Source organism: Lissotriton helveticus, chromosome 8 (genome assembly GCF_964261635.1).
Source record: "Lissotriton helveticus chromosome 8, aLisHel1.1, whole genome shotgun sequence".
NCBI lineage: Eukaryota > Metazoa > Chordata > Amphibia > Caudata > Salamandridae > Lissotriton > Lissotriton helveticus.
Genome location: NC_136069.1, coordinates 60,051,553 through 60,066,010, shown reverse-complemented (window position 1 = coordinate 60,066,010; position 14,458 = coordinate 60,051,553). Strand labels below are relative to the sequence as shown.

Sequence of the window (14,458 nt, the reverse complement as noted above, 5' to 3'; positions counted from 1 at the left end):
TATTTTAGGCAAGACTCTTACTCCCGACGTAAATACCCCACTAAAACCAACCACCATTTTCATCACAATCCACCACCAGTAACTGAGGTTTATGCATGACCTCTCCCCGTAAACTTATGGAGTAGAAAAGATCAGCATTCTTAATGACCCCAGATATATGCTCTGAGGTGTGCTCATCCTCCATACTCACTTGGTTGTGAGTGAAGTCAGACAATTCATGGACTGCCTGCTCTTGACTGAGATACCCCTTCCCCTTCATGTAGCAAGGCGCAGACCTTTTCTGACCGGAAGATCTTTCCGAGTTTCTGCACCCACATTATTTAACCTGTACATTCAGCCACTCACAGCGGTCGCCAGGCAGTGGGACCTCACTATGATCTCATATGCAGACGACACGCAGCAAGTGGTTGCATTGGCTGAAGGTTCTACTTTGAACGCCTCCAGGTTTAGAGATGGCCTAAAATTATTCTGATGCAGCGTGTCCAAAATGCTGCTGCCAGAGCCTTGTTGGGGCTCCCTCAGTTATGTCCTATTGCTGACACCATCCGAAACTTCACTGGCTTCCCATGTTGGAGCGGATTCAATTTAAGACTTTATGTCTTTCTTTTAAGATACTTAAGCTCGCCACGCCTAGCCTGCTCTGTAACTTGCTTACCCCGTATAGTCCCCCCCGCTCGCTGCGTTCCTTAGAACAGCATTTGGTCATTGTTCCCCGTGTAAAACGCTGCCAAGCGGGAGGACGGTCCTTCCGTTGCTTGGCAGCCAAACTATGGAACTCCCTGCTGGTTCAAATACGTGGTTTGGAGGGTCTGTTGGATTTTAGGAAAGCTATCAAAACCTTTCTCTTTCCTTTAGTATAGCTCTCTGGTCTTCGTTTTTGTTAGAGCTATCCTTCTGTAGTGGTTAATGCCCATGTTCTGATGCTGGAAGCGCCGGGACGCCCCTTTGCTGGGGCAGCTGTGCGCTATATAAGCTCTGATAACATAACATAACATAACACCCAGAACCACAGCTTGAATTGCAGATAGTTGGGAGCAGATAAGGTTGCCAGAGTGTGTACAATGAATATTTAATGATGGCTCTTACACTTTGTTGACTCTCATGACATTGCCTCTTTCCTTGGTAACAACTGGACCGCCAAGACTTAATTAGTAATTGTCCTAAGCTCAGGTAGAACTTGCTGATTGGTAGATTGAGTTACAAATCTATGTGTCTTCTTGTTTCACCTCCATTGTGTCCCTCTCCATCGCTGTCACCTGAGCTGCAGGTAATTCATGGTGGGTTGCTTTTTCCATTTCCTGTTTGGTGCTGACCTTTGCTGTCCATTTGGTTTAGGGTTTGACGACAACTCGTGCTGCAGAGATCCTGGCCCGGGATGGACCGAACGCCCTGACGCCGCCACCCACCACCCCAGAGTGGGTGAAGTTCTGCCGGCAGCTGTTCGGTGGCTTCTCCATGCTCCTGTGGATTGGTGCGGTCCTCTGCTTTCTGGCCTATGGTATCCAAGCAGCCACTGAAGATGAACCTGTCAGTGATAATGTGAGTATCAGTGCATGAGACCCAAGAGGCTGCTCAAGTACAAATACAAAAGTGTACCCTAGTGCTCACCCAAAACTCTGCCCAGCTACTTAGAGACTGCAGCTCCTCAGTTCCAGCTGTCCCACAGGAGGCTGGAAAAAAAGACACTAATTTTCCCTGGTGCATTATATTTTTTTGTTTATTTTAATCTTGTTCCTATTTACATAAAACATTTTTATGAAAATCATCAGGCTAGTGTCACTGGTCCTCTACCCATCTCATGATATTTTCCTCCACAAGGGATTCTTGGGTACGGTGTGGATTCTTGTGTATCAAGGCAATTCCCATCCATGAAAAGCGTTCAGTGCAATTTTGTACTAGCGTGGTCAATGAACAGAGTTTACACAAGTGTGCATGGAACTACCATTCCAGGGCCTGTGGAAGAGCTCTGAGGGGGGCCACTATATGAACATACACCTGCATGAGGGCTGAGAGGAAGGGCATGGTCACACTGAGAATTCTTGTACCCAGAACTGGGACCTTTGTCAAAGACAGGCTAAAGGTGCCCTCTTCTGACACATCTTGCCTCTCTGACAGGTGCTCTTAAATCCCGCAAGGAGTAATACAAACTCACCTGTTAGACTCAAGGCAATAATCAATGACTCACTTAAGGCCTCCCCTATCTGTGAAATATCCTTAGGTTTCTAAAAAATTTCACTAATTTTCAATAATTTTAAAGTCATTCTGAAGAGCAAGGATCCTTTGCAGCATCTCCATTGGAGTTCCTTTTACTCTACGGATGAGGCCAATAAAGTCAAGGATCTGCAGTGTCACAAGGAAGGCTGCCACGGTGGGGGTGTCTGAGCTGGGCCTCACCCAGGAGTAGTCAGTAGACATCTATCGTAGCCCCCACTCTGTATCCGAGGTTGACTCCTCCACCGAAGCCTGAGAAGGAAGTGCACCAAGCCTTTGATCAGTGTCACCGCTTTCAAAACATATAACCCTCCATTATCAGGGGGAACAGGTACATGTACATGAAAACTCCAGGTCATACAGTTTCTTGTATTGATTCGCCTTCCCAGTAATTCTGGGAGACCACTCCAGAAGTCCCACCCTCCAAGATCTGAAACAGGGATCTAGCACTGCCTCCCTGGATCCCATGAGAAGAAATCCCTGAATAATTTGATGTAACCACCACTATTTAACAATAAACTCAAGAAACACCCCAGTCAGCAACAATGGTGTGGAAAGAGCACAAACCCCCACAATGTACTGCTACACCTGTGGGAAGAAAGGCCATACCTGTTTCTTGAAGAGTCCATCAGCATCTCCTCATGCCAGTGAGTCCTGTACACACACAATGCAACTAGCAAACAAGCAAGCAAACAATGAGTGTCTGGTGATTTTTGGCCTTTTGGACCCCAAAGAGTCATGAACTGGTTGAATATGGCATGTTCGAAAGATGATAAAGGCTCTTGGGAGCTCAAGCTTGGAACAGTGTCCCGGCCCATTTCAGATCTATGGATGACCTGTCTGCTTTTAGGAAACTTCTTAAAACTTGGCTTTTTCAGGGCTAGAGGTAGCTGTCTGGTCTGTTAGTTCGATACTATTAGTGCCGGGATACTCTTGCTGAGTAGCCGTGCGCTCTACAAATATGCATCATTCATTCGAGTGTACTCTGAGCTTGTCCTGTACATTCTCTCATCACTGTTTTGGATCTCAAATTAGATTCTATCATTCACTCATTCATTCGTTCATAAAAAATGTTACGTTGTGCTGCACACAGAAATATATGCGTTAAAATGAATTGTACAGACGAAGGTCTAAAACACATTCAAGGCTGAAACAGTGTAAACGCTTCTGACATAGACAAAACCAAATGTACCATTTTTAGAAAAATAACTGTGCAACTTGACAGATTTGTGCCATAAAGTGCGATGTTCATTCTGAAACAGGAATAGATATATGTCTAGGGGATATCACTCTTTCAGCACTTGGTATAGGTCCCTTTGGCTTGTGGACCGTAGAGTGCAGAAATCTGACATTTTGTCTCTTTGAATGGTGAAAATTAATACAACGATTATGTTGAAAAACACACAGGTACAAGAGTACACAAGTAACCACACCTTTCCCAGTGTACTGGACTTCTTTTAAAAGCAAGGCAAACAAGATATTAAGAGACTTATAAATATTATAATATTTCGACTGTGCTGAAGATCCCCCATGTTTTTCATCAGACTTCATGGGATCCTTTTAGTAATCTGGTTGTCTTTAAACCACGAGCTTGGGTTGGTCACTGACTAGTTTCCGCTGTGTGATGTCACAAAGCAGAGGTACATAATCATATCCACCATGCTCTCCTACAGTATTTATACATGTTTTCTGGTGTGAAAGTTACCTGGTACTGAACTTAGTTTGCAAAATTTTCTAACATATCAATAGTTTATTCACTTACAGACATATTAGACACAATTCATAAGAAGCGACAGAACCTACACAATTACAGTTCTTTGTCTGTAGTTTGCTTACCACCAGGACCACTTTCAGCAGATCTCCAATATTCTCTAATATTCTTTAAAAAGCTCGCACTCACTCACACTCTGCAACCATCAGCAATATTTGCAATGTTCTCATCAAATGCTTATAGGTACTGCAGTAAGTGTCAAACTGTGTGTGACCCTTCGGAAACCTACAAGAAAAAAATATCACTGCATCATCATAAATAATCATTCTCTTCAAGAGGGCACAGTCAGTGCTTAATTTACAAAACAATAAGTGCCAGGGCCCTGTCAGGAGTCCACTTGCGCGTGCAGTGCCCATTACAGCTGCCAATTACAGTATCAGCACAGCTACTCACCATCACACTCCTACAAGTGTGACAATTCTGAATATTTCAGGGACCAAAAGCCCTAAGAATGGCTCTGGAGGCAGGTGTAGGTCATTTTTAATGTATATTGAATTAATAATCAACTGTTGTTGTGCTCATCTCTAAATTAGAGAAACAGCTCCACCATGTGGCAGACTGTTACAAGCTCCGGTGTTAACAATTAAGTGCCGGTGTCGAGCACTGGAAACCACCGGCTCAAATTAAGCAATCAAGAGCTTGCAGAAAGGTATATGGAGAAAGGATACATGCGTTCAATGTTAAAGTTGCCAGAAATTACTGTTCTTGAACATCACACTCATTCAAGTTGTAAGGGTTTGGAGTTGTTTTGTGTCAGCTGATGTCTCTTCTTGCAAGTTAATAGAGCATTTCCCTTTAAAATAGACACATTTATTTAAGTAGCTCTTGCACAAGCTTCCTGGCTCATATTCCCACATAATGTCATAGTCACGAGCAGAGGTATGTCAGTGTTGAGGATCGCTGGTTATGTTTTCATTACTCCTAACTTCCCAGGCCTGAAGGCTCATCCTGGCCCATCATTTCGGTCTACACAAACTAGAAGACGCTCACCTTTCCCACCCAACCCCTTACTAACAGCAACCATAAATCTGTGAACACCAACCTACTCTGCACACAGTCAACACTTTGCCTTAACCTCACCACACTTACAAACCAACAACAATACTATGAAGCACAACAATTAGTGTCACAACATCCTTTAAATATTTACACCAGTAGTCGATCAATACAATCATGATGGGTTTTGTGCTGCAGGTATGGTGCAACCTGCAGGTCACAGATCTTTATCTCGAAGAGTAGACTTAGCTTTCCGCCTTCAGCAGTTCATACAATGAGTTGTATCAAGCTGAGGAATTATTGCCTTTTGAGACTTTGAGATGGACTGACGTTAAAGACTTCAGTTAGTTTCAGTAGCACAGGGAAAACAGACCCCAAGTCTGCAGATTGTAGGGTTTGGGTTAGACTCCTATTCTCTTCTACTGGGTTGTCCGAAGACAATGACGACTCTTAGGGCCTGATTTAGAGTTTACGGACAAGGTACTCCTTTGTAAACACAATGACCTACCCTGCCTGCCAAACCCTTGATCCGCCTGCCTAATTTAGAGATGGGCAGACCTTTAGTACTCCGTCGACGCAGCCTCCATTGGTTCCATTCACGGAATACTTACTCCGACAGCCGGATGGAGTAAGGGTCATCGGAAGAAGTATATTACACGATCTGCCCTATTTAGAGTGGACGGTGTAATGCCTTTTTTCCCTATCCATCACTGCTAGTTAAAACCTGGCAACGAGGAACAGTAAAAAAACAATAATAATCTCCACACCTTGTGAGAAAACTCCCAGGGCTTGGGGGGAAGGGGGTCACTAGTTTTTTGTTTTTTTTAATAACAAACTTCCAAAGTGGGAGTTTTTTTTTTAAACAAAAAAATCAGACATTTTCTTTTTGACCATCAAAGCCGATTGAGGCTATTCACTAAGCGTTCAGTACACTGAAAGGAACCTGCATGACTGAGGTTCCTTTCAATGCACTGAAATGACTGCCAGGACAGAGGTCATCTCTAAATTTGGTAGGCGGACTACCCTTGGGATGACGTAGGTAAAGCCCTCTGCCCCCGAACAGACACTACTGCATTCGCCAAACTCAAAATCAGGCCCAATAAGTGATGCTTTAGTTTGCAGGTTTAATCCTCTGTCAGAATGTTGCATCCTGTTGAATCTTGAACCCCGCTGCAGATCTCTTTTCTGCTTTTTTTGGTTGGCTACTCTAGCCTGTGACTAAGCTTTTTCCATATTTGTTTCCCACAGCTATATCTTGGCATTGTGCTCTCGGCAGTCGTCATCATCACTGGCTGCTTTTCCTACTACCAAGAAGCCAAAAGCTCAAAGATCATGGAGTCCTTCAAAAACATGGTACCTCAGGTGAGCATGAGACTGAAGAGCAGGCTCCTGGGATAGGATGTAGTCAAGGGTTGATGGGTCTGGAAGAAAGAGATGGAAGTAAATATGATACCTCTGGGGTAGTGGGGATGCTTGGATTGGACAGCATGAGTGACCGAAGACAGGCGTATCCAGTGAGTGACATGAAAGGCTTGGAGAGATATATGGATCACTAGGTGAGTACGAGAGCAGGCTTAAGGAACAGAGCAGCAGAGACTGGAGACATGCAAGTCCAGTGAGTTAAAAAACAGGGATGGAAGGAAGTATGATCCCCTGGAGAGATGGAGAATGGAAAGAGGATTTCAGGAGCAGGAAGGCAGTGGTGGGGGCCATGCAGATCTACTGAAAGGGAGGGAATTGGTTAAACCTTTGAAGAGATATTTTAGCTAGCAGTCTTTTTCTGACCTCATAATACCACAAGGGTCAACTGAACTACTGAAAACATCCTTTCTGATCTGTCAGTTGCACATGGAGGTCGCTCATTATGCGAACTAACCATTTAAACAACCCTTAAAAATCTGGCAGTCACACCTGGGGGAAGCGGAAGAGGAGACTTGGAATTACAGAGGTTGGAGCACCGTCCATTCTGATCCGGCAGCAGCATATGGGTGGAGACAGAGTGTGAGGGTGTACAAAGGTTTGGGCTCAAACCTTTCTGATCTGACAGTGGCAGATGGATGGACTCATAATGAGAAAGTATAGAGGCTTGTGTATAATTGTAGCTGATTTGGGAACAGTGGAGAGGTGGTCTTAGAATGGAATAGTACAGAGACGTATACTTGTAGGTGATGTAGAAACAGCAGATGATGGTATTAGCATGAGATAGTACAGGGGCTTGCATATACTTGTAGGGGATGTGGGAACAGCAGATGGGTTGTCTCAGAGTGGGACAGTACAAAGGCTTGAGTATACTAGTTAGTGATGTTGGAGCAGCAGAAGGGTGGTCTTAGAATGGAGTACAGAGGCTTGTGTACACTTGTTGGTGATGTGGGAACAGCAGCTGGGAGGTCTCAGAATGGGAGAGTAGAGAGGCTTAAAAATATTCAGATGGGTGTTCTCAGAGTGGGAGCGTACAGAGGTTTGATGTGGGAGCAGCAGATGGGTGGTCTTAGATTTGGAGAGTACAGAGGGTTGATTACAGTTCCTTTTTAATCTGTGAACACCAGAGGGGAGACTCAGAATGACAGAGTTCAGAGGTTTTAGCATGTTTCTTTATGATGGGTGTAGGATATGGGATTTAAGCTTGAATGTACAGAGTTTTGAGTAGTGTGTTTGGCCTATGCCCTGGCCCATGGGCTGCTCTGAACGCCATGCAGGCTTTCTGTCTTGGGGCATAAGTTAATTGGAAGAATAAGAATGACAAATGTACCACTTTTCTCATCAAACTGTACCTAGACTTAAAACAGTTTTAAGCTTTAAGAATACTGTTGAGTACTTGTTGTCATGGGAACAGGCCTTTATAAAGTGAAGGGCAGTAATGAGTCAGGTGGAAGCTGAAGTGTGGTATCTTGAGGATTAGAATTGGCAGATTCCTATGTGACTGGACACTGATCCTACACCTTGTATTGATTTCTGAATGTCAGTTCTCTTGAGCTTTGTGCACGATAATGATTATTAATTCTGCTGATGTTCCTTTCTCTTCTCCCCTCTGCCAGCAAGCCCTTGTGATCCGGAATGGAGAGAAGCAGACCATCAATGCGGAGGGCGTTGTAGTCGGTGACTTGGTAGAAGTGAAAGGAGGTGACCGGATCCCTGCGGATCTTCGCATTGTATCTGCTCATGGCTGCAAGGTGAGAAAATCCCAACAACTAAGAAGCTATTCACAAAGGTACATTTACATGTGTAGATTTACTCATGCATAAATTTACTGCTACACACAGGAGTAACTTTATTACTTTTGTGAAATTCAGCATTTCCAAGTGTAAAGTTACTTCTAGTTGCAGACTAACATGCCTTCACTCTGGTGGAGCCTTCTACACCAGGACTTACGAGTAACTTTTCACATGTAGATGGAGGGCTCTAGCTCTGGGGTGCAGATATCTCTATGGTATATTTTAGGTAAAAATAATAATGTTTAATAATTATTAAAAACATTTAAAATAAATGCATTAACATAAAATAAAAATGCTAATTATTACTAACCTAGAACAAAAAAGGTAAAATGTTACTGAACAATAACTCATCAAGGTAAATGTTTAATGAAAAAATAAATAAGGTATATTAATTTATTCTAACATTATTATTAAAAATTGTTTTAAAATATGCCAGCCTCACTAGCATTTTATAATTATAATTAGTATGCTATTTGAATAAAATATATTTGCTTAATTATTTTTTAATGAAACAGTTTAAAAGATTATTCAGTTATTATTTTAATCAAAAGTTAAATGTTACTTTATTTAATTTCGAAAAATAATAGTATAACTTTTAACACAAAAATATGTATGTTATTTTATGTCCCTGACCCCATTGTTTTCTTTGGGAGTGTATTGCATTACCGGGAAGAGGCCATGGGTGGCCTTACACTTTCTGGGCTTACACTGAGGCTGGGCCGTGGTACATTTACAACTGTTTTGAGTCTTTTCTGACTTTAGTAACTTTAGAAGAGCAGTTTGTGAATCGGAAGGCGCTTACTCTGTTGTGGAAAGGTGTCGGTATTTGCATGACCCCCCCCGAAAATGTATTTATTTTTATTTACTTCTAAAGTTTTATATAGCGCGAACATGACCTGTGAGGGTTTCAGAGCGCTTTACAAATGATCAGAACTGGGAAAACAGGAAAGAAAAAAAAACATAATCAAGAGAGGTACACAAATAAGGTAAAATAAATTCATAATTAGAGGGAGGCAGTATCTCAAGGACAAGTCAGAAAACAATAGAGATGGACCAACCGTTTAGCAATAATCATGGGTGCTGATCTTGAGAAGAATTCTATAATAAGTAGTAATTTACCTTCCTTTTTTAATAGAGTAGTTGAGGGAATCAGTCTGATTTCAGGAGTCCGGGAGTTCCAAATTCTCGAGGTAATCCCCGAGAAGGCTCTGCTGCAAGTTTTGTTTTTATGGGATTTCTGTGGTTTCATTACCAAGGTGCTGGTGCTTCTAGAGGATCTGCATCCACCAGATAATTCTAGTTTTTGTGCCAAGTACTTTGGGGGGTTGTAATGAAGAGCTTTAGGGGTCATGCAAGAAATGTTTAACTGTATACTTGCCTCATATGGGAGCCAGTTAAGGGTTTTAGGATCCAGGGAGATATGATTGTTCCTTTTAGATCCTGAGATGAGCCTGATGGCTGCCTGGAGAGAGGCCCTTGGTGGTGCCAGCTTGGATCTAGGAAGGCCACACAGGGTAGCACTTCCATAGTCCAACCTGGGGACTACATTCATCCTCACTCCACCCTAAAACGCTACATCCCTTCCCTAATCCTTCCCATTTAGCAGTAAGTATTCCCCATTTTCCAGCCACTGTCTTAGGTTCCTCATACTTTTACTCCAGAAATATGTACCTACAGAGTCCAAAAATGTAAATAGAGTTAATGGTTAAATTGTGTCCGAATAACACCAACAATTCTAATCTTCCCTGAGTTGATGCACCTTCTACATCTCCTCTGCTTCTGGTAGTATCCAGGGCTGAGATGTTCCATTCTATTCTGTGGGATGTTTATCTGACTTTACCTGAGACGTACATGACCACTCTTTAGACTATTCTCTTTAGATCTGAATGATGTACTTTGCTCCGCACCTCATCTCTAGAGCAATGGGATTACCAACAACAACTAATCTCTTTTTACACTTTTTCCTGTAGTCACCAGAGATTGAAAGTTAGTATTTTGTCTTTTCCACATTTTTATGAGAGAATTAAGTTATATTTCACAGTGGGGATACTTTTGACCCAACATGGATCCAGGGTGGCACACCTTCCTGCCAAATGTTGGTAAGAGCAGGTTAGAATGGCTGTCAGTAGTGTTATTTTTTCTGCTAATAAGTGTCAAAGTATAACTGAATCACGCACAATGAGGGAAGGATAGAAAGATGCTTCTTGGCCTCTTTTTGAGTCACAGTGTAGTTCTGTGTTTTTGTAGGGTTTGGGTTTTTACGCATTATTTACATTATTTTGATAATTAAAGAGCACTCAGCTCCTGACTCATCTAGAGTGTTTGTAAGAAACTAATAATGTATAGCGGGGCAAGAACAAGGCTCATCCTCCTGATTGAGTATTTGATCAGGCCCTCAAAGGGATCCGTGATGAGCAGTGAAGGTAGGAGTTGTCCCTGCTCTGATAGCTCTCCTTCTCTGGTCCTCTAACGTGTAACCATGGCCATGTGTTGATTTTGTATGTTGCAGGTAGATAACTCTTCTCTCACCGGTGAGTCCGAGCCCCAGACCCGGTCCCCAGATTTCACCAATGAAAACCCATTGGAAACCAGAAACATTGCTTTCTTCTCAACTAACTGCGTGGAAGGTGAGTGCAGAGCGGCATCAGCCTGGTGGGTGTGACACAGCATCTGATGTATGTAGTATAGCATAACAGTGACATGGCGGGTTTAGTTCAGCGTTGATTCCTCGGATGTAGTGTAGCATCGCTCTTGATGGATGTAGAATAGCATTGGCCAGGTGAGTGCAGTGGAGCACTGGTATATTGAGTGAAGCAGATCGTTGATGTGGTCCGTCAAACAATGTATTGTCCGTTTGTGCGTCATGCTTCGTTGACCTGTGGGGTGTAGTGCTGCACTGAAACATTGAGTATAGTGCACCACTGGCCTAGTGGCTGTGGTACAGCATTGAACTTGTGGGTGTAGTGCAGCTTTAGCTGATGGGTGCTGCCCGCTGTTGACAAGGTGGGTGTAGTACACATTAAACAGGTTCACGTAGTACCTTACTGGACTAGTGGATGTAGTTCAGCATTGGTCCAGTGGGTGTACTGCTGCAGTAGTCTACAGGGTGTAGTGTAGCACTGGCCTCGTACAAGTAGTACAACATTAGTAAATTCAATGTAGTGCAGCATTGACCCAAATTGTGTATGCGGCATTGGTCTTGAAGGTGAAGTGAAGCTTTGACTTTGTGACTACAGCACAGCACTGCCTTGCTAGGAGTAGTGCAGCAAGTAAGTAATTATTTATTGTTTGATTAATTAAAACATTACAGTCACATGAATAATACAGTATCACTTAAAACAAAGCTTAAAAAACAGTGTTCATACGATTCTGGTATGACCATATCTGTAACATTAATATAATCAGCTTTGGTGTGCAAAATGCATTTTTTCAATGTTTCATCCAGGTGGATAAGTAGACCGTGGGCCAGATATACGACTATTGAAATTTGCAACTCGCAAATTGCGATAAATCGTGAGTAGCAATTTGCGAGTCGCAAAATCCAGTGACTCAGACACTGTTTGCGATTCCCAATGGGGTCACAAATTGCATGACTCATGAATACTAATGAGGCTGTCGCAATTTGCGATCCCATTGGGTATGGCTAGCACTCCCAGGTATGGTGGCCTGCTGGGGTCAGCAGACCACCATGTCTGGGACTGCTTTTAAAAAAATGCAGCACGTTTTCCTTAAAGGAAAAAAGGATGCACTTAAAAAATAAAAATGAAACTCTTCAGTTAAATTTTTTAAGGGCAGGCAGTGGTCCCTAGGACCACTGGCTGCCCGTAAATAATATTTGTGCATCCATTCCCAAAGGGGAAGGGGGCCCCTCGGTACCCCTTCCCATTTGAGAGTGGTTTACAACCCTTCTGAGAAGGGTGGTAAACTGCGAGTGTTTTGCGACTGCAATTGCAGTCGTTAAGCATTCATACATGGGTTTTTGAGTCACTATTGGGAAGGGACGCCTTTGGCAGGCACCTTCCTAATAGCGAGTCGCTAACCCTATTTTGCGAGTCGCTAATTGATTACTGACCTATTTTGCGGTCGCAAAGGGGCTGAACTCCTGCCGCCGAAGACCAACTCTAGTTGGATTTGGGCCCGGCCAATATACGTGGGAATCCTAAAGACCGGTTTTGCTATCTTAATCTGTAGCAGGTCAGATAGTTTGGCATCTTTCCCTAGAAAAATAAATGAGCCGTATGTTAGCAATGGAATTAATTTAGCTAACATTATACTCAAGTGGTGGGCATATAATAGTCATGCCAGTTTGTTTCACAAGGCCTTAAAGGCAAAGGTGTTAGTAGCAGCTTTTGCCCTAAGTAAATCAAAGTGGCTTCTGAAGGAGATTTTGTTGTCAAACAAGATGCCAAGGTACTTATAACGTTTAACTATTACAGTTGCTTTCCTTCTTGAGCACCAGGCCCGAGATCTGAATGGAGATACTCTAGTTGACATGATCTTAGTTTATTTAATATTAAGCTCAAGATGATTGGTTCATGTGTATTTTGTCAAAGGATAACTAAAAGTTTATATAAAGCAAGCATATCCATAGTGCCAAAAAGGATCACTTCAGGGCACATCTTGACAGCGCCAAAAACAGACCCAAAAAACTATTTGAAATCATAAAACAACAAGCTGACGACTAAATCAATCAACTCTCTGCACCCAAGATCTCTTGCCCCAATGGGGAGGACATCTCAGCACACTTCACTGAAAAGGCAAGAAAAATTTAACTTGAACTGCAACTCGCTTCACCTAATCTGCCTCTTCTGACTTCCCTCTCACCTTCATCTTGGCCAACGGTAGCAAGAGCACCTACTTCCGACCCCACACATTACCCTCCAGAAAACAATGGAGCTGCTCCAATCTATGGCATCTTTAAAATCTTCCAGTAACTTCAACGATCCGCTACCCGCCAAGTTTTTCAAAGATCTCAAATTGGCAATTCTTCCACTCTGTTCCCTGATTATTCATGAATCTCTCATGCAGGGTAGTATTCCTGATTGCCTCAAGATGGGTCAAGTCACTCCCATCCCAAAAAAGACAAATGCGGACTTAGGTGATCCTAACAATTTCCATCCAATTACTAATATCATGGCTTTGGCCAAATTGCTTGAGAAATGCATTCAGACACAGCTCTGCAACCACATTCCGAAGTTTTAGTTCCTTGACCTATACCAGTCAGGTTTCAGAGTGGGTCACAGTACTGAAACAGCCCTAACACACATCGTTGATGATGCCTTGAGCTCTCCTGACAAGAATGTACCCTTGTCTACTGATCCTTCTTGATCTGTCCTCAGCATTTGACATGGTCAAACATGAAAAAAAGGATCGGGCTATCAGGCCCTGTCTTAAACCGGTTTGCCTTGTTCCTAAAAAACTGAACGTAAAGAATCAAAGTTATTTGCTCCCTTGCAACCAGTACCCCGGTCGCAATTGGAGTGTCTCAAGGTTCTACACTTTCACCCACACTTTTCAACCTTTTCATGGAACCACTCTCTGAAATTCTGAACCGCTCTAACATTCAATACCATATGTATGCTGATGACACTCAAATGTATTTGAAAATCTCTTTGCCAGATGACTTAAAACTCTAAACTGTGTGCTGCAAAAACCTCAACAATGGTTAACTCCTGATTGCCCCCCCACAATCATTCTGCATCCACTCAAGAATGGCTCAAACAACTTACAGCGCTCAACTGCACCCCTCAAGTTGTTGACTCTGCCAGATCTTTAGGCATAAATCTGGACCAATTCCTAAACATGCAAGTTCACATCAGTGCAACTATAAGGGGAGCCAATCATCAGCTCAACACATTAAGGAAAATCAAGCCTATCTTACCGACTGAGGACATTCAGTCTATAGTCCAAATTACTAGTTATCTCACACTTGGAGTATGGAATGGTGGCCCAAGCTGGGTTACCTAAAGCTAGATTAGCACTTCTAAGAGCCACTCTGAACTCTTCGGCTAGGCTCATGACTGGTTCCAGAAAACTTGACCACATCACACCAGATCTAATTCAACGAAACTGGCTCTCTTTCGAAGCAAGGATCCATTTCAAGATAGCTTGCCTGATGAACAAGGCAATTCACTACAACACCCCAGTGTACCTGGCAAAAAACCTGAACGATCAGGTTCGGATCGGACCCTAAGAAGCTTTAACACCCTACTGTTGAAACCTCCCAAATTCAAAAAGAAAAGAACCTACAATAGTGCTTTCTCTTGTC

At 42.9% G+C, this 14,458-nt stretch overlaps 1 protein-coding gene across 1 annotated transcript in view; it reads left to right on the top strand.

Moving 5' to 3' along the window:
• The window catches only part of LOC144772354 (sodium/potassium-transporting ATPase subunit alpha-1-like), a 299,498-nt gene that overhangs the window by 118,398 nt on the left and 166,642 nt on the right, over positions 1 to 14,458 (top strand). Inside the window, exons 4-7 of the mRNA XM_078656617.1 lie at positions 1,336 to 1,539; positions 6,227 to 6,340; positions 8,014 to 8,148; positions 10,700 to 10,817. Of these exons, the coding sequence (XP_078512743.1) occupies positions 1,336 to 1,539; positions 6,227 to 6,340; positions 8,014 to 8,148; positions 10,700 to 10,817 (571 nt within the window). The remainder of the gene's footprint in view (positions 1 to 1,335; positions 1,540 to 6,226; positions 6,341 to 8,013; positions 8,149 to 10,699; positions 10,818 to 14,458) is intronic.